The 26,733-nt window shown below is 40.3% G+C and overlaps 2 protein-coding genes across 2 annotated transcripts in view; both read right to left on the reverse strand.

Annotated features, from left to right (window-relative positions):
- The window catches only part of LOC128714578 (lachesin), a 55,372-nt gene extending 42,757 nt beyond the window's left edge, over positions 1-12,615 (reverse strand). Inside the window, exons 1-2 of the mRNA XM_053809454.1 lie at positions 12,555-12,615; positions 10,171-10,280 (exon numbers count right to left, since the gene is read on the reverse strand). Of these exons, the coding sequence (XP_053665429.1) occupies positions 10,171-10,280; positions 12,555-12,615 (171 nt within the window). The remainder of the gene's footprint in view (positions 1-10,170; positions 10,281-12,554) is intronic.
- Positions 12,616-17,744: 5,129 nt separating this feature from the next.
- Positions 17,745-20,542, reverse strand: LOC128711198 (uncharacterized protein K02A2.6-like). Its single transcript, XM_053806067.1, has 2 exons — positions 17,816-20,542; positions 17,745-17,765 (listed from the first exon to the last, which is right to left on the reverse strand). The coding sequence occupies exons 1-2, from the start codon at positions 20,540-20,542 to the stop codon at positions 17,745-17,747; spliced, it is 2,748 nt and encodes a 915-aa protein (XP_053662042.1).
- Between the last annotated feature and the right edge of the window lie 6,191 nt (positions 20,543-26,733).

Below are 26,733 nucleotides of genomic sequence, written 5' to 3' on the forward strand. Positions count from 1 at the left end.
CAATTGCCTCTACAGCAAAACAACACAAGTTCATTGAAGTAATACGGGTTCAGTTTCAGGAAATGGGCGTCAAATGAGAAACAGGTGTTGGAAGATATTACGGAGGAAGGTTTGGCATCCTAAAGATGTTTGGAGCAAGACAATCTAATCACTACTCTAGGTTTCGTATGGAACCCACAACAAGATACGTTCAGCTATAACATCAAACATCACAACGCGCCGATCGCAACTGCGAAGCGTCAGCTCCTATCTTCAGTCGCACAAATATTCGATCCTCTAGGGTTGATTGGTCCTGTCGTGTGGAGGGCCAAGCTAATGATGCAGCAAGCATTGAGTATAATTGTTGTAGAAACCGGTAAACCAATTCATTTGCACAAGCATCTTCCGGAAAAACTCTCAGGCTCGTGGAAATCGTTTTAACAAACAGTTTATCTGTTACAGCAATATTCCCATATTCCCATATTCCCCGCTTCATCTTTGGAACCGACGTAGAAGATCATCTATCATGTTGTTACGTAAGATTCAACTCCAGTCGTGGATTATCTAGCCAGCTTTTAACCGCCAAATCAAAGCTAGCTCCCATCAAATCACGCCTAACCATTGCCAAACTTAAACTATGTGCCTCCTTATTAAACGTCCAACTACTCCACAAGATTACAAAAGCACTACGTTTTACCCAGACGAAGATTACGTTTTGAAGTGATTCAACTACTGTCTTACATTGGCTGAACTCATCACCATCTAGGTCAGAGATGTCAAACATACGGCCGCATCCGGCCCACGAGGTCTTTGAATCCGGCCCGCAAAGGAGTAACGAGACCATCGATTCCGGATAGATTGGATTGAGGTCGAGCCGAGAAAATTGAACAATTTGTTTTTGTTGTGTGTACTCTTTTTACAGTTGACTAACATGCTCTTGAATCCCTCTTAAAATCCAAAAAACTGTTGAGTTTCATTTCCTTTCGACTTCCCCACGACTTTGCGCGTAAACAGCTATCGACCTTTTTTCTGTATGTGCTCTTCCTACGAATAACTCACCGTAGCATGTGTGATATCTATTCCGAGAATCTAAATCGGCGCAGCTTGAATGTTCTGTTCGATTCTGTTTTAGCCCTCCAAAGTAGAGATGGGTTGATCCGACCATTTGTCGTATCGGATCAATCCGGAATACTCCGGAGCCGGAGCGCGCTCCGGATCATGATTCCGCGATCCGGATTTTTGTACGTAGTATCAATAGACGGATAGTACTTCCGGTGCCTAAAGGATTCCAATCGATTTTTCGTCCTATTTTAAATTTAATCATATGGAAGAAAAAGTATGCAATGTGTAAAAGGTAACTCTTTGCAAACAAAAATCTGAAAATTTATGTGCTTTGATAATTATCATATGAGTTAAAAGCTATAACTTTATATCAGGATTTTTTTAAATTTTTATTCCATGCTGTCATTAAATAAAAAAAAAATATTATTTTCCTGAGGTATACAATATATCTTAATTTCCACTACAAAGATAGTTGTTATGTTCGTTTCAATGCATGTAATTTTGTTGAATAAACAGCATTTCTTTGAATTTCTTCGGATGTAGCCTATTTCTACTCTCTGTATAAATGGCACCAGCTTTTGAGAAGATTCTCTCACACGGAACTGATGTTGCCGGAATACAGAGCCGTTGTCTCGCTATAGAACACAATTTTGGGAAATTATGCTGTTCCTGATTCCACCAGATCAACGGATCTTCGCTAAAAGGTTGGGGCTTAGCTATCAGGTAACGGTCTAGCTCGTTTTTGACCGCAACTTTAGGATCCACGCTTTCATGAAAACGACTCATTTGGTTTATGAAATCGCCAAATATTGAATCTTTAACTATTGTTGCCGTTTGCTGTTCTTGCACTTCTCTAGTCCCTGATGTAATTTCTTCTTCTTCTCTATACAAATTTGTAAGCATTCCTAGGATAGATGAGTATAGTTGCCGGTATCTAGATTCATTTGTATCGAATGCATATTGCTTGATTCGAGGATCCAACAACATCGCCTGTGTAACTAATTCTGATTGTCGAATGGGAGCAAACCTATCTAACAAACCTTTGATAAGTTGCGCAATTAGTTTACGAACTTCTTCTATATGTTGTTCATGTTGAAAAAATCTTGTTTTATCAATAAGAATTTTTACTAGTAAACCCATTTTCGAGAGTGTTACAGTTTTTTCTGCCGACATGTTTTTAGTTGCATCGTCGAAATGGGCAAGTATTTAAATTGATTGCTCGATTATATCCCAGTTTCGGTTTGCTAGGTCAGAGTTAATTTTTGAATCGTCTATACAAGCAGAAATTGCTTTTTTTTAATCTTTCTAACATTTCGTACGTTGAGTTCCAACGAGTAGGAACGTCCTGTTTTAATCTGAGCTTTGGAAGATTAAACTTAGTTTGCACTCCTGTAAGAGCTTGCGTAGCCTTTCCACTTTTTTAAAATGTCTTACTATGTGCTTACCTTTATCTACAGTTTCATTAATTGATTTTTCTATTGCCTGTTGAACAACCAAATTCAAACAATGCGCAAAGCATGGAAGGTGATGAACGCCCATTTCTGATGCAGCATTTATCATGTTGGGGGCATTATCACTAATGATTGCAACCGGAGGATTTGAAATATTAAACTTTCCTAACACTGTCTTTAACCAAGCTGCAATGTTAACATTGCTATGATTTCCCACAAAATCTGAACATTCTAATAGAAATGATACTAATTGGAAATCATTATTAATAAAATGTGCTGTGATCGCGAATGAATTATCAATCAAAATCAAAATAAAATATATTTTGAATATTTTGAACACGTTAATAGAATTAATAATAATAATTTTGATAGTCATCATTTTATCAGTAACGGTTACAATTATTATCATCAATTGTGCATGCTTCATCTAACCGATCCTATTATGCGTGGAATGCATACATTTACTGGAAACTGTTTACCAGCTTTCATCATTAATTTTTGTGCACTTAAGGGATAAGATGAGCGAGAACACATAAATTCGAGAATAGAACGGCACGAGTAAATGAAGCGATCACTTGACGTGCTTCAACAAGTGAGTGTAAGCAGGAAAACCATATATTTTAGAGAGAAAAAACGATTTCGTTCTTCGTATGCTCTCACCTAGTTCATCTCACATGGGAAACATTCTCACTACAGGCGCTCCGGCTGGTCCACGAAATTTCATACAAAATGGGATGATCCGGACTCAAAACAGCCGGACCTACCGGAATCATTCTCACTATAGAAATTCCAGCTGCTCCGGATATTCATAGAAAAGTCGGACCTACCGGAATTATTTTCGCTATGTGTGCGTTTGTATGCGGCGTTGCGCGTAATTTTACTTTGACTGATATTGTGATTGTGTGTATTGTGTTTTATTTATTTGGTGTACATTATGTATTATGTTAATGTTTTACATTGAAACTAAACAGTTTTAGCAATTGATTTGGGAGAATATTTTATTAATTATTTTTGAGTGGCAAAGGATTCTATGTTTTTTCTAAAAAATTCCCAAGGGTTTATCAGCAATATTTAATGTTTGTGATTCAGTTTTCTACAGTTTTTCACGTATTTTAACCGTTTTTTTGTTCATAAGTATAATGAAATTGGATGTTGCGTTTTGTTATGTTTTATTCAAAATTCGTAGAAAATATAATTTATTTTTAAGACAATTTCCTAAGGATACTCCATCTATAATTTTTCAAGGGTGTTTCAAGATTTCAGCCTTTTATTTTGCCGCTATAAATGGGATGGCCAAAAGTTTTCATGTGTTTTTAACTGAAGTTTTCGTTGATTTTCCAAAAGTATTTCATGAGCTTTCTAGAAATCTTTCACGGTCTTAGAGAAGTTTCCCACGGATTTTCCTGAAGGTTTTATTACATTTTAAATCACGTTTTGACTCATTTTAAATCAGATCACTTAACGCCACAGACTTTACTTGTAGTATCTTTAGAATCATTTTAAAACCGGATCACTCGGACTCAATCGGAATCATATTTATGGATCGGATCGGGCTCATTATTGTATCGGATCGGATCGGAATCATGATTCCAGCCCGGAACGCTCATCTCTACTCCAAAGCCATTTCCATGGTATGTCTTTATTTGCCTTGAAAAACACTGCTGCCACCATGGATTCAAGGTGATAATGTGCTGCTTCTGTGCTTCAAACTTCCGAAAATGAAGTTGGCAAACGATTTTTTTCCGATATCGTTACAACTGATTTCGTATTTTTTCTTTAGTGTTCATAAGTAACATTTGTAGTTTTGAGATTTCTCATGAATCGGTATCTAATAACAAACAAACTCGACAATACAGAGCATTGGGAATATAGAACGTACAGAAGTCAAAACTGAGTTGGATTTATTATCAGTATCGCTTCAACCACCATAGCGATCGCTTCAGACACGCGCAACAAGTCGCACAAGTGAATATCAGAGATCAAAATTGCCGTTCAAATATCGGTGGCGAAAAAAAAGAAAGTCGGCAGCGAGTGTCGAGTTTTTAATAGTGAATGAACACTATCCTACTTATTTAAAGAACAAAATGATAGGCCTGTTTAGTGTGTGGCAAAACTATTGCGGTAATGAAGGAGTTCAATCTTCCTCGGCATTATGACTAACATCACAAGGATAAATTTGGAATTTGGAAATTTTTTGGAATAAATTTGCATTTGAAAAAACAACAATGTTTCTTTGTCAAACCACAACAAATTAGTGAAAGTGCAGTAAAAGCTAGTTACGTAATAGCTAATGAAATTGCTATATCATCAAAACCATTCACGGAAGGCGAGTTCGTCAAACAATGCATACTACTAGCTGCAGAAAATATTTGCCCCAAGAAACGACATGACTTGAACTCTATAAGCTTGTTCAGAAATACGGTAGCCGAGAGGATTTCAGAACTTGCTGCTTATCTGGATTATCAACTGAAGGAAAAAGTGAAAGATTTTGTGGCGGTCCCAATTGCCTTCGACGAAAGCACCGACATCACTGATATCGCTCAGTTAGCTATATCTATTAGGGGCGTAAATGCATCGCTGGATATAACGGAAGAATTTGTCCAATTGGCACCGTTGGTGAATACTACAACAGCAGTGGATATATTTTGCGCAGTTCGCGATTCGTTAGATAAGATAGGATTGGATTGGTCACGTGTTGTAAGCGTAGCTACCGATGGTGCACCAGCAATGATTGGAAAAAAAGTACGGTGCCGTTACGAAAATCAAAGAAAAAGTAGGATCAATGAATGGAGGACATGTTTGGGGTTTTCATTGCATTCTGCATCAAGAAATGTTATGTGCGAAAAATATTCAAATGATTCATGTTATGGACGTGATTGTGCGCACTGTCAATTTTATAAGCGCTAAAGGTTTAAATCACCGACAATTTGAAAACATCCTTAAGGTATGGATTGGAAAAGGAATTTCACACGGTTTACCGTATTATACAGGAATTCGGTGGTTAAGCAAGGGAAAAGTGCTACAAAGATTTTTTGAGCTTCGTGAGGAGATTAAATCTTTCATGGAAAGCAAAGGAAAACCATATGTTGAATTGGACGAAGAAGTTTGGGTTGCATACCTGGCATTTTTAACAGATATAGTTGAATATCATAAACCATAAACCTATCATTTGAATGTCTTAATCCTAATGTTACAAAAAAATTGTAACCCAGTACTATGACTGTATTCAGGCACTTCAAACTAAACTCATGCTTTTAAAAACACAAAAAAAGCAACAAGAATTTTTCACATTTTAGGAACCTTCGGACATTACCACTGAATATCATTAATGTGAACAAAAATGTATACATAGAGAAAATTAATGAGCTGACAATAGAGTTTGCAAAGAGATTCGAAATATTTCAAAAACTTAAAGTAGAGTTCAGTATTATTTGTTCACCGTTCGAAATAGATCCCTCAATTGTTCCTGAAAAATATCAACTAGAACTCATAGATTTGCAAAGTGATACGAACCTTAAAGAGAAATTTATTTTACTTGACGTGCATGAATTTTTTCCATATTTGGTACCAAATTATCCTCATTTATCTGAACTAGCTGGTAAAATATTTTCAATGTTTGGTACAACATATGTTTGCGAACAACTTTTTTCGCAAATGAATATTAATAAAAACAAAATGCATTCCAGATTATCACAAAATCATCTCAATAGTGTATTAAAAGTTGCTTGCACTCACACAATGAAACCTAATATTCAAAAGTTAGTTGAAGATAAGAGAAAGCAGGTGTCAGGAAAATTAGGAAATTTTTAATGTTAAACATTTACAAACGGAAAAATATAATTTTTAAAGTTCTTTGCTGTTACTGATACTATAATACGACTGAATTAAATTTTCTTACTAACTTCTTCCTATAATTACTTACAATGAAATAAATGTATCTAAGAAACATAATAGCTTAGATCGTAGAAATGCATGTTACGTGTATATTTTTGGAATTTGAATGTCTTTGCATGAGTGTTATGTACATATATATTAAGTATATCCAAATAAAATGGGATATTACCTATGCCCTGTATAACTATTATTTTAAATCACGAAAAATGGTAGGTTAGGCAGGTTTTGCAACACAGAAGTGATATTTTTATAGTTGGACCGTAGGATCATTTTTGTTAGCAAACCGGCCCGCAAGCCAAAATGAATTTGACATCACTGATCTAGATGGAAGACGTTTGTGGCCAATCGCACGTCTCAATCCCTTCAGGACACAAGCATCAGTCAATGCCGTCACATCGCGGATATTCCAATCCAGCAGATGACATCTCAAGGGGCATGGATCCAGCTGACATAATCTACACATCAAGATGGTGGACCGGTCCAGGATGGTTATCTGAACCCTCCGAGGCATGGCCCACAAGATTGTTTTCAATCGATGAAGCGACTATTTCCATAGAAGAGTTTCGCAACCTTACGATCATGTTTATGGCCATTGTAGCCACTACGTTTTGCGATGAGTTAGTGTCGAAGTATTCTTTTTACACAAAACTTCAACGTGTATTTGCATACTGCCTCAGATTTATATCAAAGTGTGGATATCATCATATTAAGAAGGCTGTCCATGATGTCGTTCAAAAGTTTGGCACTCCATGGTTGACGTCAGACGAGTTACAGAAGGTTGAAACTACCCTGTGTAAATTACAACAACAACAAATGTTTCCAGAGGTGTTGCACGCGCTTAGAAAAGGACGAAATATTCCGCGGTCATCCAGTTTACGATGGATTTATCCAATAATTACTGAGAATGGTCTCATCCGTGTGGGAGGTCGACTCAACAAGGCGAAGATTGCAGTGTCATTTAAAAATCCGATAGTGTTATCTAGTAAGCATAGATTAACTATCGTTTTGGTGGAAGAATACCACAAGAAGCTTCTTCATGCTGATCCTGAACTAATGATTTCTACGTTAAGACAACGCTTCTTGATCCTCGGTGCTCGGAAAGTTATTCGAGCTATGGTTTTTTAAGAAGAAACCATCATTCATTCAACAAGTAGTAGCTGATCTGCCTGCAGCAAGAGTGACACCGACACGTCCGTTTTCCTTTTCCGGAGTTGACTTTTGTGGACCTTTCTACGTCAATTTTAGAGCTCGACGAGCAGTATCACGTAAGGTTTACATAGCCATATTTGTTTGTTTCTCTACTCGTGCAGTACATATGGAGGTAGTGACGGATCTTACAACTTCCGCATTTATCGCCGCACTACAAAGATTTGTCTCTCGACGAAGAAGAGTCAAGGAATTGCACTCGGATTACGGAACCGCCTTCAAGGGAGCAGCAAATTAACTTAATCAATTGCATCATCAACTGAAAACCGCCGAAAGGTCGAGAGAGCTGATCTTTAACTGGTGCGCAGTCAACGAAATAATGTGGAACAACACGTTGACGCATTGGCAATGGACTCGAAAGCTATCTGGGCTCGTTGGTATCTCTGCAACAACTGCAAGCTAGAACCACCCAGCATTGCAAGCCGCCAGTCGCCATAGAAGTAGGATGTGTGGTTGTCGTGGAAAAAGAAAATGTCCCTTCAGCTCAGTGGCCGCTAGCTAGGATCACCGCAACATATCCTGGAAATGACCAAGTAGTACGGGTGGTCACGCTACGAACCGCTGACCACAAAACGATAGTGCGGTCAGTAGTTACACTAGCCCCCCTGCCATCGACTGATTAAAGATTTAAGAAATATCGTGACAGTTCAAGGTAGCCGGGAAATGTTTACGCATTTATGGTAATATTTATGGTAATGGTAATAAGCGAAACTCACTATCTGTCCGTGAGTGCATCCAGTGTGCGGTGCTGCTTCATGGACAAGGATTAGTACTGTCAAATAAGTGACACAATAACAATAACCACGTGAAGAAAAAAAAGGGGCATAAAGGCAACACCGTGTAACACTACAACCAAAAGGGAATTCGACTTCACTTAAAGTGCATAAAACCGCAAATTCCAAACATACATCAAAATCAGTATTTTTTATTCGCAGACAGCCTTAATGTTGTCGAAGCACTGAAATCCGTAGAGGCTATAAAGAACTCCGATTACTTTATCCGAAAAATCATGGGTAACCTCTAAGATCTTTGTTTAACAAAGCGTTTCGAATATCAGTTATCTGGCTGCCAGCTCATTGCGGTATTCCCGGGAATAAAAAGGCAGATCTCTTGGTCAAACGAGATGCCTCTGAGGGCAGCTTTCTTGCGAGGTCGATCCCTCCCGAATTTCTTCGCACCAACTTTGCATGGTACGCTGGCAGAGCATGTGGATTGATAATGAACTCGGTAGGTTCCTGTATTCCATCTCACGATATCCCTGCGTCCCTGTTTGCACAGGCTCTCGGTAGGTCGTGCGTTCATTCGTATGATGTGTACACTTATGTCGAACCATAACCATAATAACCATGTCGAATGAAATGAATGCGCACCTTCATATATATGCGCACCTATAGGTATGTCCGACTATAAGGTTTGTAGCTGTAGCGTTGGATTCCATGACATCGACCACATCCTATGGTCATGTAAGGAATTCAATGCTGCAAGACACGGATTTCTAGCAGCCGTTCGAACATTATCAAGGACCCCTGCAGTGCCGATATGCGACATTCTGGGTCAGAAGGACTACGAGTATGCACGAATTCTGTTCGACTTCGCCAAAGAGATCGGAATCACCCTATGATCCCTTCCCCTCTCTCCACTCCTGTAGACTGTACGTACTATCGTGCTTTTTGTTTTGTTGTTTCCCGTTCTTTTGTTTAGTCCTTGTTACACATGTTTGTCGCTTATTAAAGTTGTTTGTCATTGTTGTTATATATTCTATTGCTTTTGTCATGGATACACTGTGATGCTTCGACAGTCTAAAGTATATAGGTTGGGGCTGACGCTACCACGACGCAGTCCGGTTCGCTTATAATAAATACAAACAGTATTTATCTGGGACACCACTCTCACAGACGACCACGAAGGCAAGGCCTCCCAAAGCGGATGACTTACAAGCTCGTCAGGATGCCGAATGTTCTTCACCGAAGAAACGACGAAAAAGAACGAGCCACAACTCAAGCTTATCTCCGACCAAAGGACGCTGCAGATGGCCCGTCCGATTGTTGGAACCAGTCGAAATCAAAGCCCTCTGAAATCAAAAGGAGGATAGGATAGAGATACCCTAAAAGGATGCAGCTACTGCTACCGACTTCACCAGGGATAAGGTGCACGCTAATGGCGAGAGAAGCAAATGTCCCAACCTTAAGCAATTAGTTAATTGTTGTACTACTATACATTAACAGTAGTTCATAAGATATACGGTCTGACCGTTCAATCGATAAAAAAATTTGAACATCGCGAAAAACGAGAAATATATGTACAGCAGCTCACAAAGTAAATTGTATCTCCTATCCGGAGGAATAACTTGACGTGTAACTTGACAGGGAATTCAAAGAAACAGTGAAATGTCAAGAAGTTAAAAACAAATATCAACAATTATTGACTCAAAAATTTACAATACTCCAATTCCTTTGACGCCTGTTTATATCGTTTATAATACAGATAGTCTGGCCGTTCAGTTGTGAATGTTGTTTGAAATAAGAACGTAAACAAAGAAAATAAGAAAAATATTACAGCAAGTTGTAGAATTATTTACCCGGTAACCGCCTAAGTGTCGGACATGACATGTGAACGTTGCATCTCTTCCAATAGCTATAGAATTGTTTAGAATCGGTTCTGCGAAGTCGGGTTGAAATGAGCATACATCTGAAAAAAATTAAAAAAATCACTTTGAATCACTTTTGAACTATTGAGACAAATATATATGTACGAATGATATGACGCAATATTCAAGTAAACAGTCTAAAACTACACGTTTCGTTGTCTGTGCGATGTTGCAATTTCTGTTGTGTTGTGTTGCAATTTCAGAAGAAAACCCTGGCATTTTCAAAATTGCGTTCTTTCGATGAACGACCTAATCACAAACTAATGTAAACCATTAGCAGTTTCGTTTCCTCGATATAATATGTTCTCTGTTCTACATATGCATAATTTCATGAGATCCTTGCTCTGAAGTTTACTCTTCTTGGAGCCTCTTATAGTTCATTATTGCAAGAAGGTTTATAATCGACACGTACAATTTAATGAATGTATGAAGTTATAAGTATTATGGGCCACCCAATATGGCATCGGTGAATTCGACACGGTATAAACCGCTCACGGTCGAGCGCCTTCGTCTGCCAATCCATTATCTCGGTCTTTCTGGTGGACGCATCAACGCCATCACTCCTTCTCAGTTTACACCTACCACGTCTCCTCTGCCTATGTGAACGACTTAACAAGATTTTATGGGGTGAGTCGTCCGGTGTCATCCTCATGACGTGACCATTCCACCGGTATGCCAGGTTCGAGCCTGGCGAGTCGAATCCGCGGTACGACAGTAAGTTTACCGTACAGCTCATAGAGCTCGTCATTATAACGGCTCCTCCATTGTCCTTCCACACATACGGGGCCAAAGATCCTTCTGAGCATCTTCCTCTCGAACGCGGCTAAGAGGGTTTCATCAGTTATGAACAAAGTCCATGTCTCAGAGGCGTATGTAAGTACTGGAACTATATAGGTTCTATATAGGGCTTCGTTCGTCGCAACAGGGGTTTGGAATGGAAAAGTTTCCTCAGACCGGAAAAGTTTGTAGTATGACCGGTTGGCAGCCACCAGCCAAAAAAAAATTAGAATTAATTAGGAACAACAGGTGTTCAACAGAAGAAACGAATGACGCCGGGAGGTCAAAGTCTGAAGGACGTTGAGCAAAATCAGAAATGGTTAGGTTAGTAAAGTAGTAGTAAACAATGTTAGCGGACTACAAAGAAAAGATGAAACGCATCATAACAGGTGATGAATTATGGATTTACGCATACGACCCCGAAACAGCCGATCAGTCGAGCGAACCTGCTTAACAAAATGAGACATCACGAAAAACGATAACTGTACGGGTAGCAGTTCACAAAACAAATGATATCTCCTGCCCTTATGAATATTCTGACGTGCAATTGCTGCTTGCAAGCTCCCGGACCATACCAGTATTTTCTCGGCAGAAGCGATCGCCATGATATATAGCAGCAGAAGAAGCCACAACTTTCACCAAACCTAACGTTATTTTTATCGATAGCGCTAGTGTCTTGGAAGTCCTAGAAGGGGACAAAACAAACAATCCGTACATAAATTCTACAAAATTTGGGGCTAACTACTCAAATCACGTTTTGGTGGATACCTGGTCATTAAAAGAAATACATAAGCAGACTGCGCAACCAATGAAGGTCGAGAACTAACATCGGGACTAAATGAAACTCTCTCCAGACCGGATTTGAACAAATGGGTAAAAAATAGCAATTTAGTTTGGCTGTAATGGTAAAGTAATTCTGTCAAGCGTTTTTGTCGCCTATCCGTCAAATCGTGTACGACCGATAGACGATAATCCCAAAATCAGAGTCGAGCATGCACGGTTCCGATTTGCTTTAGGCAGTTGTTTACATGTCACAGAGGCGATTTGTTTACTGTTGAGTTGTTTTCATATTAAATTGGTGGTACGCGTTTCGAAAATATTTTTTTCGTACGACCTTTGAAGTTTTGAATAAATAAAACAAAATTTATTGATGATGCGTTCCGTAGCGTTATTACACTTGCAAACAGCATCTATCTGTCAATCGCCCTGCCAGAGTCCCTTTAGACAGATAGACGACATAATCATTTGACAGAATCGGTCAGGTCTAAGACAAGCGAGCATATTAATATGAAAGTAGATAATTATTATGGTTATTAACAAAAAAAACCTTCATTGAAAATTGAAAAATTTGATTTAATATGCTTACTTGGGGCGGCCCGGTGACATGATGGTAGCGGCGCCGGTCTTCACACGAACGGACCGGACCAAAATCCCATCCGGGCCAATTCCCCGTAGCAAAGACTGACTATCCGGCTACGTGGTAGAATATAGCGATACGGCCAGGCCGTTCTAACGAAAAAAAGGATTTGCTTACTTACCATTTACTTGCAGCAAAATAGCGGTAAGCAGTGTTGTTCCTATGTAGAATTTTAGTTGCATTTTTAAGGTTTACTATTTTACTTGTTGATATTCTATCAAAGAATATTATACAACACTATATAATTACGTTTTTACACCACATGAACTAACTTAACTTACGCACACCGGAAAACCTTATGATTGCTTACTTATTTCAGAACGAACATTTCAAGTTTATTTTTATTTTATTGATGTAAGAGTTGGTAAATCGACCAGTATTTTATTATAAGCTCTCGTTGCATATGATTTTATACTTAATACGTAAAAAACACTAAGAAAAACATAATTCTAAACTTGTCACTGATTATTGTGTTGTAGAGTTAAGACAACAACTAAAACTGGCACACATTATCATTAGGGTAAGCGATTTTTTTCATGGCATAAGATTTCAAATTAGCACCTACTAAACATGTTATGGTTCACTTAGCGTTTTATGAAGCACTTTCTTTGATCAACATGTATTAAACATGTTTTACTAGTTAGTTGAATTATATTTTAGAATATGCCGGAGCTACATCACCAACACTTAATAAATCACCACGTTTTCGTTGTCGATTTGTAGTCTATGATGTTTGCTTACACGTGTAACGAGACGATTTATTGGATGTTGTTGATACCACTTGTGATAATTACAGAGCGTAAATAGGGAGTACATAGCAAGCAACTATTAATATAATAGTTCTGTCTTTCACGGCAGTTGCTTACAGTGCATGTATCAAATTGAGAACAATTCGGTTCACAAAAATCTGCAACGAAAAAAAATATTATAAGTGCTTATAGTAGATAATCTTCCTTATTCTTATTCTAATAGATTTTTCTACATCATTAAAAAGGGTTCAGTAGCACAATTCAAGTATTTAGCAATGAACTTTTCGAGGAATTGGAAGATCAGCTTAAAAATACCTAGTTGCTAAGTTTACAAATATTTTCAAAAATGCTTGAGCTTTTACCAAAAAACACGATTATTGGTCTTTTCAACGAGATCATTATATGCGTTATAATTTGGATTGATTTGGAAAGGCAATAAAAAATGCAAATAAAAATAATGCTGAACACAATCAAGTTTTGTTTGAATCCTACGAAAAACAGTTCCAGAAAATTATGTCCTTCGCATCTGAGCGCCATAAGGGGAGTTGGTGATGGCAACTAATGATTGAAACAAGACGTCGGCAAATTCCAGCTCGTTGACTAATTTTATCCGGCCCTTGATAAAATATTGGCAGGAATTAAAAAGAACACAAGATCTCGGTACCACAACTCCAGGAAATTTCCTTGTGAGTTAAAGTCGACTTTCGTTAACGTATCGATTCTTATTTTTTCAATTTTTTACAATTGTTGCTCATTCTTAACGTATAATGAGGTTTCTGTCTAGAAAATTCCGAGAATGCCTGCGACAGTGAAAATATTAAATTTACAATACATACAACATCCTAGAAATTGAAGCATTTATCGAAAATACTTGTTCAATTCCTGTATGTTTTAAGACATGTAACAATTTCAGCGATTTTTCTCACAAGTCTGCTGCCACTTAGAGAAGAATTTAGCACTATTTCATGTTTCATAGCTGTCTACTTATGCACAACCAAATTTTGACAGTATTATCTAATACCTTTGACAGTGTTACTTAATGTGTAATGGCGGCTACCCGAATTGTAAGGCAGTTGGTTTAAAGGCTTTCTACAAACTACGAGTCATCTCTGGAAATAGTAATAATCGGCAGTTAACAATGAAGAATTACTTTGACTAGATTACTTGGACTTCGTTTTGCAAATTTGTTTATCATGTCTAGTCGCATCTGCATCTCCCAGAAGGAGCGACTAATAAAAATGTCTTCAAGGCCAACACGGAGTGACTTTCGATAACCGTGACCACGAAAAATATACCAACATTAGTGTTTGAGTTACGTTAGCTAATGTTCTTGCCTGCCAGTGCTTGGTGATCGCCAGTGATCATCATTAGACCAGTACGGTTGTGCCTCTCTTCACTGCATTTTCGTAATCAATTTTCAAAGTGCTTTAAGCAAGTTTTACGTGAAACTTTATTCCAAGTCGCTACGCTTTACTCACTGTTACGTAGAAGCTCACTCAAATCGGTCTACGTGGAGAAGCCACATCAGGTAGCTTGAGTTTGCAATTCTGTTTACGTTCTTACTACTAAATGCTATACATATATAATGGCTCGTCAATGCAAATGCTGCTCTAAACCGATCCACGAAGACAACTAAGCTTACGTCTGTATGATGTCTACTAGGGAATATTTCACTACTTTTGCACTGGTCTTCAGAGTGCCACTGTGAAAGAGCTTTCACATTCTAATGGTCAATTGTCTTGGTCTTGTTCCTCATGTGCTGATATGAAACACAATGGATCTGATTTCAACTTCATACTCAACGAGTTGGAATCTTTTGTGATGGACGAGTTTAGCAAATAGAAACCGTCACCGTTTTGAAGGATTCGTTGATGTGTGAGTTTGATAGTCGTATAATGCATTGGATTATGCATTGACCTCGTACCAATATCGGTGTCGAACCGGCAATTGGTCCCGGAACACCTTGCATTCAAGATTACATTTATTCATCAGACTTATCAGACAACAGAGTGAAGCACCCCAACCTCATCCTGAAGTGAATCGGCCCACGACATCTTCTCCTTTCCCGTCACTTGTCCAAACGACCAACTAGTAACCAGGCTTATAACTGCTTCCGCACGCTCTACCGTCAATAGGTCGATAATAAAACGATAACTGTACGAAATAAACGATAACTGTACAGGTAGCAGCTCACAAAACAAATTATATCTCCTGCCGTTATGAATGTTTTGACGTGCAACTTGGAAGATATGTCAATAACACTACTAATGACAGTTGAATGTCACCTTATTTATTGCACAGAATAGTATGTTATAGAGTTGAGCGCTCCGGATCGGAATCATGATTCCGATCCGATCCGATATAATAATGAGTCCGATCCGATCCATAAATATGATTCCGATTGAGTCCAAGCGATCCGGGTTAAAATGAATCTAAATATACTACTAGTAAAGTCTGTGGCGTTAAGTGATCTGATTCAAAATGAGTCGAAACGTGATTTGAAATGTAATAAAACCTTCTGGAAAACTTCTCTAAGACTGTGAAAGATTTCTAGAAAGCTCATGAAATATTTCATTGATGGAAAATCATTGAAAACTTCAGCTAAAACCACATTAAAAACATTTGGACAATCAATTTATAGCAGCAAAATAAAAGTCTGAAATCTTGAAACACCTTTGAAAAGCTGTAGCTGAAGTATCCTTAGAAAATTGTCTTTAAAATAAATTATACTTCCTACGAATTTTGAATAAAACATAACAAAACGCCACATCCAATTTCATTATACTTTTTTTTTTTGTTTTCGTTAGAACGGCCTGGCCGTATCGACTTATTTTACCACGTAGCCGGATAGTCAGTCCTTCGTGTGAAGACCGGCGCCGCTACCATCATGCCACCGGACCGCCCCATCCAATTTCATTATACTTATTTTTATGTTTTCTTTCGCGCCAAATAGGAGGACACTATACATGCACGAAAATGAATTACACGTGAACCGTTTACAACACACGTATTATAAAGTAATATATTCTATACCGAAATTCGACACCTTACAACATGCACACTCCCGCCTCTCAAACGTTCATCGCGGTCGCTTGTCCGAACCGAAGTGTCTGGCCGCGCGCGCCCGTACGCTGACCTCTCGCTGGCACCGGTGGATCGCACTTACACCATCGACCGCTGGCCGTTACCTGTCAGCGGTGAGTTACCGTGTCGGATCCACAGATGCGACATAGGGTGGTCCATAACATCTCCCCCTTTTAATTTGCAGGTTATACCCCTCGAGCCTACGCGGAAGTCTTCTAGTCCTAGAAGACCGGCGTGGTGATCCTACTGGTTGTTGTCGCCTTCTCGGAATGAGGGGTATCGGTCTGGGAGATGGTCCACTCGGTAAAGGTATTTCTTCAGTGCCTCCAGCAGGCACTAGCTGTTCGTCGTCGGGAGCACTTTCAATGAGAAAGTCTATGGGTAGCTGGTGGCGAGGCGCTAGTGTGGAAGACTGGCGAGTGGCGCTAGTATTTCGCTCCCTCAATTGGTTCAGGTGGCGGCGATGTAAACGACGATCCTCGGTCTCGATCTCGTATACCACGTTACCAATTGCACGTAGGACTTTTGCAGGAACCCATTTCCATGAGTTCCGCGTATACCACTTTGCGTAGACAAGATCACCTCCCTGGAAACTACGATCTCGTCTTACTGGTTCTGCTTCCGGTGTCAAAGGTGGTTTTAACAGCTCCATTGCTGTCCGGATCTTTCTTCCGAACATAGCCTCCGCTGGCGACCGATGCTTTTCCAACGCTGGGTTGGGGGTTGCTCGGTAAGTTTGCAGGAATATTTCAAGCGCTTCTGAACGGGATGCTCCTCCTTCTTCAATCTTCTTTACTGAACGCTTGAAAGTGTCGACGAAACGTTCGGCTTGCCCGTTGGATTGAGGATGAAATGGTGGACTGGTGACGTGTTGAATACCGCTGCTAGCACAATACTCCGCGAATGTGGTACTAACAAATTGCGGTCCGTTGTCACTTACGAGCGTTACCGGAGACCCGAACCTCGCGAATAGGTTTCGTAATATGGCGATTGTTGCCGATGAAGATGTGCTACTCGTCTTAATGACTTCTGGCCATTTGGTGTAGGCGTCCACTACTACTAAAAAATATTCGCCCTCAATCGGTCCTGCGTAGTCGACGTGTATTCGCTCCCATGGCTGTTTCGTAGTTGGCCAGGATACTGGTTTAGTGTGCGGTGGCGTTTTGGCGGCAACCGCACAAGCACTGCACGTTCTGACGCATTGTGCGATGTCCTCGTCCATCCCTGGCCAGTACACGTAGCTTCGGGCTAGTGCTTTCATCCGCTGCATTCTTGGGTGCCCCTCGTGCAGTTGCTTAAGACACCTTTGGCGCAATTTTGCGGGAATAACCACTCTCTCCCCGAACAAAATGCATCCACGTACTGTGGATAGCGCTTCGCTTCGATTGAAAAAGCGTGCCAAATCTTGGCCGTACGTTGTGTCTTGAGGCCAACCTTGCAGGATGTAGCGGTGAACTCGTCGCAGTACCGTATCAGCCCTAGTAGCGTTCGCAACGTCTCTAAAATTAAGAGGGAATGCATTTATTGACTGTATGGCAATGTAACTTACGTCCTTTTCGAGTTCAGTGCTGGCTACGATGTATTCCGGATCCGGCTTCGCATGCTCGCTTATCAACCTCGACAGTAGATCCGCGTTTCCAAACTTTGTCGAGGGAACATATTCGATGCTGAAGTCGTACAGCTGCAAGGACAGCGCAAAACGTTGCAGTCTGTTAGCTGTGTAGACCGGTATGCCTTTTTTGGATCCGAATATCCGTAGCAACGGACGATGATCTGTCTGCAGACGAAAATGCCGACCGTACAGCATTTTGTGAAACTTCTTCACCGCAAAAATGATGGCAAGGCCTTCGCGATCGATTTGGCTGTAGTTGTTTTCCGCTTTCGTGAGCGCCCTCGATGCGTGCTGAACAACCTTTAACGAGCCATCTGCGAATTTGTGGCTGATCGTGGCGCCAAGTCCCACCGCTGATGCATCTGCAGATACTACGATTTCGGCGTTTGGATCGTAATGTGTTAGGAGCAGATCCGATGATAGTATCTCCTTGAAATGCTTGAAAGCGCGTTCGCATTCGCGAGTCCAGATAAAACTGGTTTCGTTCTTTAAAAGAACATCGAGAGGGTATCTAAGGTCGCGCATTTTCGGAACGAATCTACCATAGTAATTTACTGCGCCTAAGAAAGACCGGACTTCGCTTACGTTAGTTGGCGCTGGTAGTTTTAGGATCGCTTCGATCTTTGCAGGGTTTGGCCTGAGTCCACGACAATCGACGATGAAACCTAAATATTCGATTTGGTGCGTTTTGAATGCACACTTTTCCGCACGGATTGTAAATCCGTAATCGCGTATTCTGTGGAAAAGGTTAAGAAGGTTTTCGTCGTGCTCGCTTTCCGTTTTACCACCAACGATTACGTCATCCATGTAGCCGGATGTTCCTCGTAACCCTGCGAGCATTGTGTCGATTAGTTGCTGAAATGCGGCCGGTGCTATTTTGATACCCGGTGGTAGGCGATTGTAGTGGTACAGTCCACGATGTGTGTTGATGGTTAAGAGGGGACGGTATTTAGCATCAATTTCGACCTGTAAAAACGCGTCCGAAAGGTCGATTTTGCTAAAAAATTTACATTGAGCCAGCTTTGCGAATATATCATCTGGGAGCGGTAAAGGGTATTCGTAAGACTGGAGAGCCGAATTCAATCCTGTCGAGTAGTCTCCGCAAATCCTAATACTACCGTTCCCTTTTCTTACGACGACAATGGGCGCTGCCCAATCGGAATAATCGACTGGCGTGATGACGTTAAGTGCCTCTAACCGATCAAGCTCTTTTTCAACTGTTGTTTGCATGGCATAAGCTACTGGGCGCTTGGGACAAAAGGTCGGACGTACGTTTTCTTTTACTTGCAGCTTGATACTCGCCTTGGTGCATAATCCGGTGCCGTTGAAAACAGTCGGAAATCTGCTCTCCCATTTCGCAGATTCACACTCGACTCGATTGCAGAACTGGTCCATTGGCAAAGTTCCTAGCGAAAAAATGTCGACAAAATCGGCCCCCAGAAGCTGTAGATTAGAGGGAACAACTCGAATCGTTGCGGATTTTGTCACACCGTTGATCGTGACTTTCGCCTCAAACTCGCCATCCAGCTGAAGGCGTGTACCTGATGCTGTCTTCGCATGCACTTTTGCTGTCGTTAGAGGCGGCATGCCTAGCTGCTTCCACGTTTTCCTTCCGACTATTGTGATGTCCGATCCCGTATCGAGTTGCAAACTAGCTGATTTGTTACCTATTTGAATGTTTACAAATTTGCGCTTATGAATGTTACGAACATTCACTACCACTACACGTGTCGCTGTCGAAGTGCGCTTGTGAGATCGGATGAACTTCTTTTTTCGGCCTGACGAGCTGCAATGACCCTCGCGATGGCCAAATCTCCCACAATCCTGGCACTTGTGAGAGCCGTACGTACACTCTCTCACCCAATGGGAATCGCCGCATAACCAGCACGGTCTCGGTGGCTTCGATGCCGGTGAACTTCGGTCGGGATGTCGCTGGTTAGTACGCTCGTTTTTCTGAGCGCTGCGCTGCTTATTCTCGCTCTGCAATGCAAGAACTTTTTCTTCCTTCCCAGTGGCGAACATTGTACTTACTACCTTTAAGCCTGTTAACCGTTGGCCTTCGGCGGATAGCTGCTCCAGCGTGAGATCCGGCCGATCCTCAATTCGTGCTAGGAGCCTTGTTCGGACGTCGTTATCCACTTCCTCTCTTAACCCGCAAACAAACATTAAGCATTTGAACTGGTCCTCCGTCATACTAGCGAACTGAAAATCGTTGCAGGCACGATTTACTCTACAAGCGAACGGAAGCAGATCTTCGTTTCGCTCTTTCGCTGTTTGGAGGCACTTGTATCGCTTACTACTAAGCGATTCTACGGTTCCGAATAGCTTCTTTAGTTTGCTTACCGTCTCGTCGAACGTGAGGTCGCGGGGCAGGCAGGGAAGAATGAAGTTTGCGTACCGCGCGTGTTCCGCTGTACCCAATTTGCGAGTGAGCAGGCGGATTTTCGCTGAATCATCGAGCCGGGAAGCGTCTTGTACGAACAGATCCTCGAAGCGCGAGTACCACGCTTGAAATGTGGCACCGGATTCTGCGTCGTACCGAAACTCGCTTATGCTTCCCGATAGGGCGTCCATGATCAGCTCGGGATCCCGTGGCGCTAGTGACTGTTGCTGGGCGGGGGGCTGGGGTGTCGTGTGGTGCTGCTGCTGCATCAACTGAGCCATCATCTGCTGCTGTTGAGCTGCTTGTTGCTGCTGCTGTTGCATTTGCTGCTGCATTACTTGCAGCATTTGGTACAGTAACCCGAATTCAGGACTCTGCGTTACCGGTCCTGACTGGAGTGACGCTACGCCTTGATGCTGCGACGGCTGTTGCTGGGTCGATGCATTTTGCGATGGTGGAGGTACGCGTTGTGAGAAAGCCGCGTTCAAAATGCTTGCACCATTCTGCGACAACCGACGCTGTTCGTCTGTCTCTGGATTTTCGCCGGGACTATACATTTATTTTGCGGTATCTTTGACGGAATTGTCTAGGATTTAAATAGGAAGCACTTCACACGCGAAAAAAAAACTTTTTTTTTTTTTCAACACTTATAGTTCCTATTTTAAATTTCGTTTTCCTCGTCGCCACTTTTATGTTTTCTTTCGCGCCAAATAGGAGGACACTATACATGCACGAAAATGAATTACACGTGAACCGTTTACAACACACGTATTATAAAGTAATATATTCTATACCGAAATTCGACACCTTACAACATGCACACTCCCGCCTCTCAAACGTTCATCGCGGTCGCTTGTCCGAACCGAAGTGTCTGGCCGCGCGCGCCCGTACGCTGTGACCTCTCGCTGGCACCGGTGGATCGCACTTACACCATCGACCGCTGGCCGTTACCTGTCAGCGGTGAGTTACCGTGTCGGATCCACAGATGCGACATAGGGTGGTCCATAACACTTATGAACAAAACAAAAATTTAAAATACGAGAATAACTGCAGGAATCTGAATAGTAAAGACAACTGCGTTCAAAATTGCTGATAAACCCTTGGGAATTTTTTTTAAAATACATGGAATCCTATGTCACTCAAAAATAATTATTAAAATATTCTCCTAAATCAACGCTAAAACTGTTTAGTTTCAATGTAAAACATTGACATAATAGATAATGTACACCAAATAAATATAACACAATACACACAAACACAATATCAGTCAAAATAAAATTACGGCGCAACGCCACAAACAAACGCATACATAGATCTAACGATGCGGACTAGTCGGAGTTTCCATAGCGAAAATAATTCCGGTTGGTCCGGCTTTGTATGAAGATCCGGAGCAGCTGGAATTTCTGTAGTGAGAATGATTCCGAAAAGTCCGGCTGTTTTGAGTCCGACTTTTGTATGAAGATCCGGAGCGGCCGTAGTTTCTATAGTGAGAATGACTCCGGTAGGTCCGGCTGTTTTGAGTCCGAATCATCCCATTTTGTATGCAATTTCGCGGATCAGCCGGAGCGCCTATAGTGGGAATGTTTCCCATATGAGATGTACTAGGTGAGAGCACACGAAGAGAGTAATGTGGTTATTAGACGAGTCCGAATCTATCAAAAAGATCTTGTCGTCTATCTGTCTAACCGGGCTCTGACAGGGTGTTTGACAGATAGATGCTATCTTCCAGTGTAATAACGTCGATCCGATGGAAATCAATATCGGAAAGTTCAATTGTGATTTCCACTGTCATCCATGAAGAATACATTTAAATATTACGTTGTTTAATGGAATGATTATACAAATTGCAATATATTAAACTGAAATAAATTGAGCTACTTGCAGGCGACATGTTTGTAACCAAATATTATGGTATTTAGTTGTATTAAAACGATTTACTTATCCAATCCGAAAGCAAAGCTTAATAACTAATGAGAAAAAAAACAGCATTTGTATTTTTGTGGATAATGAACAATTAACACGTTGAGCGGCCTTCTCTTCGGTCGCAGAGCAAATAACACCCCCAAAGCCATCAAAACATTTTCATCAATATTCATTTTTCACACTTTAACATAACATTAAATGAGCGATAGCACATGTATAGAAAGTAAAGCAGCGCAAATGTATACAAACCACTGCTTTGACAGATAAACGACTGCCCAAAGCAAATCGGAATCGAGCATGCTCAATTCCGATTTTTCGGACCGGCATCTATCTGTCAAGGGCGATTTGACAGATAGACGACAAAATCTTTTGGCAAAATCGGACCCGTCTAATAACCACATAAGGATGAAACGACCTCGTGGTGTTCCTGTTGCTTTATTTGAAGTGTATATCTTTCCTACTTGCTGATGCTCCTATTACAATTTTGACTACAGATAGCATTAGATAACATACAAACTCAAAAAAATATTAGGTTACATTACTAAAGGCAACTACATCACTAAAACCGAAATCCGAAGCGCGGAATCATGATCCGGACCGCACTCCGGCCTCGGAGCATTGCAGATTGATCCGATCCGGCAAATGGTCGGATCAACCCATTTCTAGTATGTTCCATCCCGTCGTTTCCCCTTGCTATAGTGAAACGTCTTTGGAGTAAACGATCCATTACTCACATGTATTCGTATCTTTAATGGGTTTGCTAATTTTTTCGACTATGGTGCTACTCTTTCTGCATATCGAAATCGTCTTCGTACCTACATTTCCTCTTTATAATATCTCCTTACCTCCTTACTCCTTTACTCTCCTTACCTCACTCCTCCTTAATATCCTAGAAGGGTGACCTTCTTATATGTCCATCATTTGCTACTCTAGATCTTCCTTTCATTATAATTTAGTTTCCTTAAGGACACACGCCATCTCTGTTTTGTTTGTTTTGCTTTTGTTCGTCAATCATGTTCTTGTCTCGCTCTTTTCGAGTTTAACGAAAGTTCCGCACCGTACGCGTTGAACTCATGAAAAATGAATGCTATCTTAGAGAGACTTGCAACTTTTGGAAACAAACACACTTGGATGGTATACCATTCATGTATGGCAAAAGTCCTCAACAATATACTGTAAACGCAGCCATCACGATCTGTCATTGGCAAACCCCTAAACGCGGCTACCTTAAGGTAGCCGGACACGCTAGCTACAAGTAGCCAGCTACATTTGACAGCCAGCGATTTTCCTTTGTTCTTCAACGGGGTTCATTGACGTAGGGACAGCTACAAGTAGCTAACGTTTTCGGGCCTTCTGCGGTCGCTGCCGCTGTGGCTGTCAATCGTCGGTCAAGCGACATGTCGGTGTGTTTATGTCGTAAAAGTTGATGGATCCGATGACGTCTTCAATAATAACGAATTCTTCATGTTAACAAACTATTAACACTTAGTTATACAAGTTGTAATTACTATTTACTCTCGAATCTATTAAATGTTGAAGAAAACATTCTTGTTTAGACGAACACAGTTATCTGATGTGTATACAAGTTTGCGCAGTACGCGATTATGTTAATATGTTATATTTTGTTTCATCTAGCGATTTTACCATTAGAAATACAATTAACGGGGAAATTCTTTACACGTAATTTCTTTCAATGTTCAAAGGTAAAGGCTATGCGCTAACCAAGTGTATTATTTACGAAATTACTTCCACGCAATAATTTCCCATATAACACGTGCAAGAATTGGAAGGTAAACTGTAGTGTGGCCTTGAAATGCATCGGCAGCGTTTGTGTGTATACTGTGTTTAACAAATGACATACATTCAATAATACTCGCCGTAATGCTCCTTTAAATCATAACAATTGGAAAATCATAACAATGTTCGGTTTCAAAACGCCGGTTTCAACGGCGGAAATTCAAATCCGCGAATTATCTTCTCACCGAACATGCATCAACTCGTTAACCCGACTAGTATAACCTTTGCGGTCGTTGAGCTGTCAGCAGCGTCGCTGGCTCGTATCCCGCCTATCTGGGATACAAGCCGGCGACGAGAGAACAATGGAAAGCTATAGACGTCAAATGTAGCTGGCTACTTGTAGCTAGCGTGTCCGGCTACCTTTAGACTGTCTCAACACAATTAGCGATTGTCGCAATTGCAACTGTTAGTTAGTTCAAGGTTAGTTTTGATATAAATTGTTGAATGGTGTTTATATTAAGGTAGCCGAGTTTTTGTGAATTAAATGCGTCCTATGGTGATATATTTAGTATGGTTTCGAGGTACTACTTTTAGCATATTTGAAGTTTCTTTACGTGAGTTTTGGCACAATTCATTCAAACTGGGGAGGCATACATTAAAATATGTATTATCAAAGCAGTGTAGAGCTTTAACTTGTTTTTTAAATCCATTTCAGATTTCCTGTTTTGAAAACAATAAAGGATTCGGAAGAATGTTTCGCATTTGATAATTTTGTTCACTATGTGCTGTCCAAATGTAATTTTCTTATCTAGTATTACTCCAAGATATTTAACATTACTCTTCCATGGTATATGTGAGTTATTTATTTGTAGTTGTGTATTTGGAATTTTATTATTCTTGCGGAAACGCGTGAAAAATATAGCTTCCGATTTGTCCCCATTTAGTTTTAATTTCCACTTTTTACAGTATTTTGAGTACCTTTGGAGGGCGGAATTAAGTGTCCTAATTATTGTTTTGGCTCTTTTTCCAAATGAACCGATTGCCACATTGATTGCAGTTTTTCATTTTTGGTATGTCAGACATGTAAACGTTGAACAAAATAGGCGATAGTACGCTTCATTGCGGCACACCGGCTACCGGGGTGTATGGATCTGAGGTGCTATTTGAAATATGGACAGCATTTTTCCTTTTAGTTAAGAAATTTTTAATGATATGTATAATATATTTAGGAAATTTAGATAAAATTAATTTATAAATCAGAGCGTTATGCCTGATAGTGTCAAAAGCTTTTTCTGAATCTAATAGTACTCATCCTGTAGAATTTTTCTAATTCTAATTCTAATTCTAATGTTTAAAATTATGTCATTTTTACGCCTGTTTTAATTTTACTTGGTTTTTAATAATTCTCACAAATTTCCATAATCTGTCGGGGTTGTTTGGGTTGTTCATCGATTCCAGATATTTCGACCACGCTTTATTACGAACTTGAGTCAACCCAGCTTCAATCTCTGATGTGAGTTGCATGTATGTACTTTTATATGTGGAATTGTTTCGATGTCTTTGGATTTTTTTCCTGTACATATTACGCTTTTTAATGCGACTAAGGATCGTATCAGGTACAACTATGTTATACTTTCCTAGAAGTCTTTTTGGTACAGCAAGATCATGCGCTCTGTTTATTCCCTTCGTAATTTCATCAAGCAAATTATCAATTTGTTCATGGTTGTTTATGTTACTAATATTGACTTCCATTATGTGGATTGTGTTTTTCAGATGGTTTTTGAACATATCCCAATTGGCATTAAAATTATCGAATATTAGTCCTTTGGGTTTAAGAGTAGGTGAGAGATTTTCAATATTAAATCTGACTGGTAAATGGTCTGAAGTAAAATCAATCGACGTTAGGGGATCTGATAAACTAATGGAGTTTACTGGAAAATATGTTGGTGTATCTGGGTGGTACATAGAAAAAAGTCCTTTTTGCAATTCATCAAAGAGGATTTTTCCTGCTTGGTTTGAGAATACACAATTCTACATCCTGTATCGGGCATTTAGATCTCCACAAATAAAAAAGCTATTATTAGTATTTGTAATACCTTGGATGTTGCTTTTGAACTTTACCGTGCCGGTATTAGCGCCAGGGTGATATACTCCAATAATTAATAGGACTATTGTTCGATCGAACTTGAACGCCTATGGCTTGTCCCTATGCCTATGTTAAATGAGGGTAGTAGCTGTTAGCACAATTCAGAACACGCGGTGTTGTTTACCAGCTGTCATCTGGTGGTCGATTCAATCTCGATGTGCGATCTATATTCAAAGAGTCGTGCTACCGACCGCTAGATGGCACTGGCCACTCCTGAGTGGAACGGGACAACATCTGCGTTGGAGCAAGGCAACAAACGGACGCAGGACGAACGAATCAGTGAAAAGGGCAACCGAGGTCGTTAGGTTCAGGGACAACCGGCGCCCGATAAGCGAATCAAGGAAATATTGGTCAGGGTAGTAGCAAAATTAATCGCCGCGAAGGAAGACGTTTTTTACAGCCCATCTTAAAGTGAACTTTACTCAACTAACGCTAAATAGAAGTGTAAAAAGAATTCGTGCATTACGACTATTTAGTTGCAACGTGGCAACAGTAGCTTATGCTCTATGTTGCTTTGGACAAGTATCATTTTGCCTCCTTTTGTAGTATGTATTTTGTCAATTCTGTAAGTTATATAATTAGCCACACTAAATGCTTGTTCGGATTTGAGGAACGTTTCACAGACGGTCATGATATCAATGTTGTGTTCTTGTAACTAATTAGAAA

Source organism: Anopheles marshallii, chromosome X (genome assembly GCF_943734725.1).
Source record: "Anopheles marshallii chromosome X, idAnoMarsDA_429_01, whole genome shotgun sequence".
NCBI lineage: Eukaryota > Metazoa > Arthropoda > Insecta > Diptera > Culicidae > Anopheles > Anopheles marshallii.

What these genes read in the sequence shown, in the direction of transcription:
- LOC128711198 (XM_053806067.1), bottom strand. Translation starts at nt 20,542, where the DNA reads ATGGCTCAGTTGATGCAGCAGCAGCACCACACGACACCCCAGCCCCCC. An exon ending in GCACTGAACTCGAAAAGGAC is followed by an intron (nt 17,766 to 17,815) that starts GTAAGTTACATT and finishes TCTTAATTTTAG; the next exon opens with AGACGTTGCGAACGCTACTA.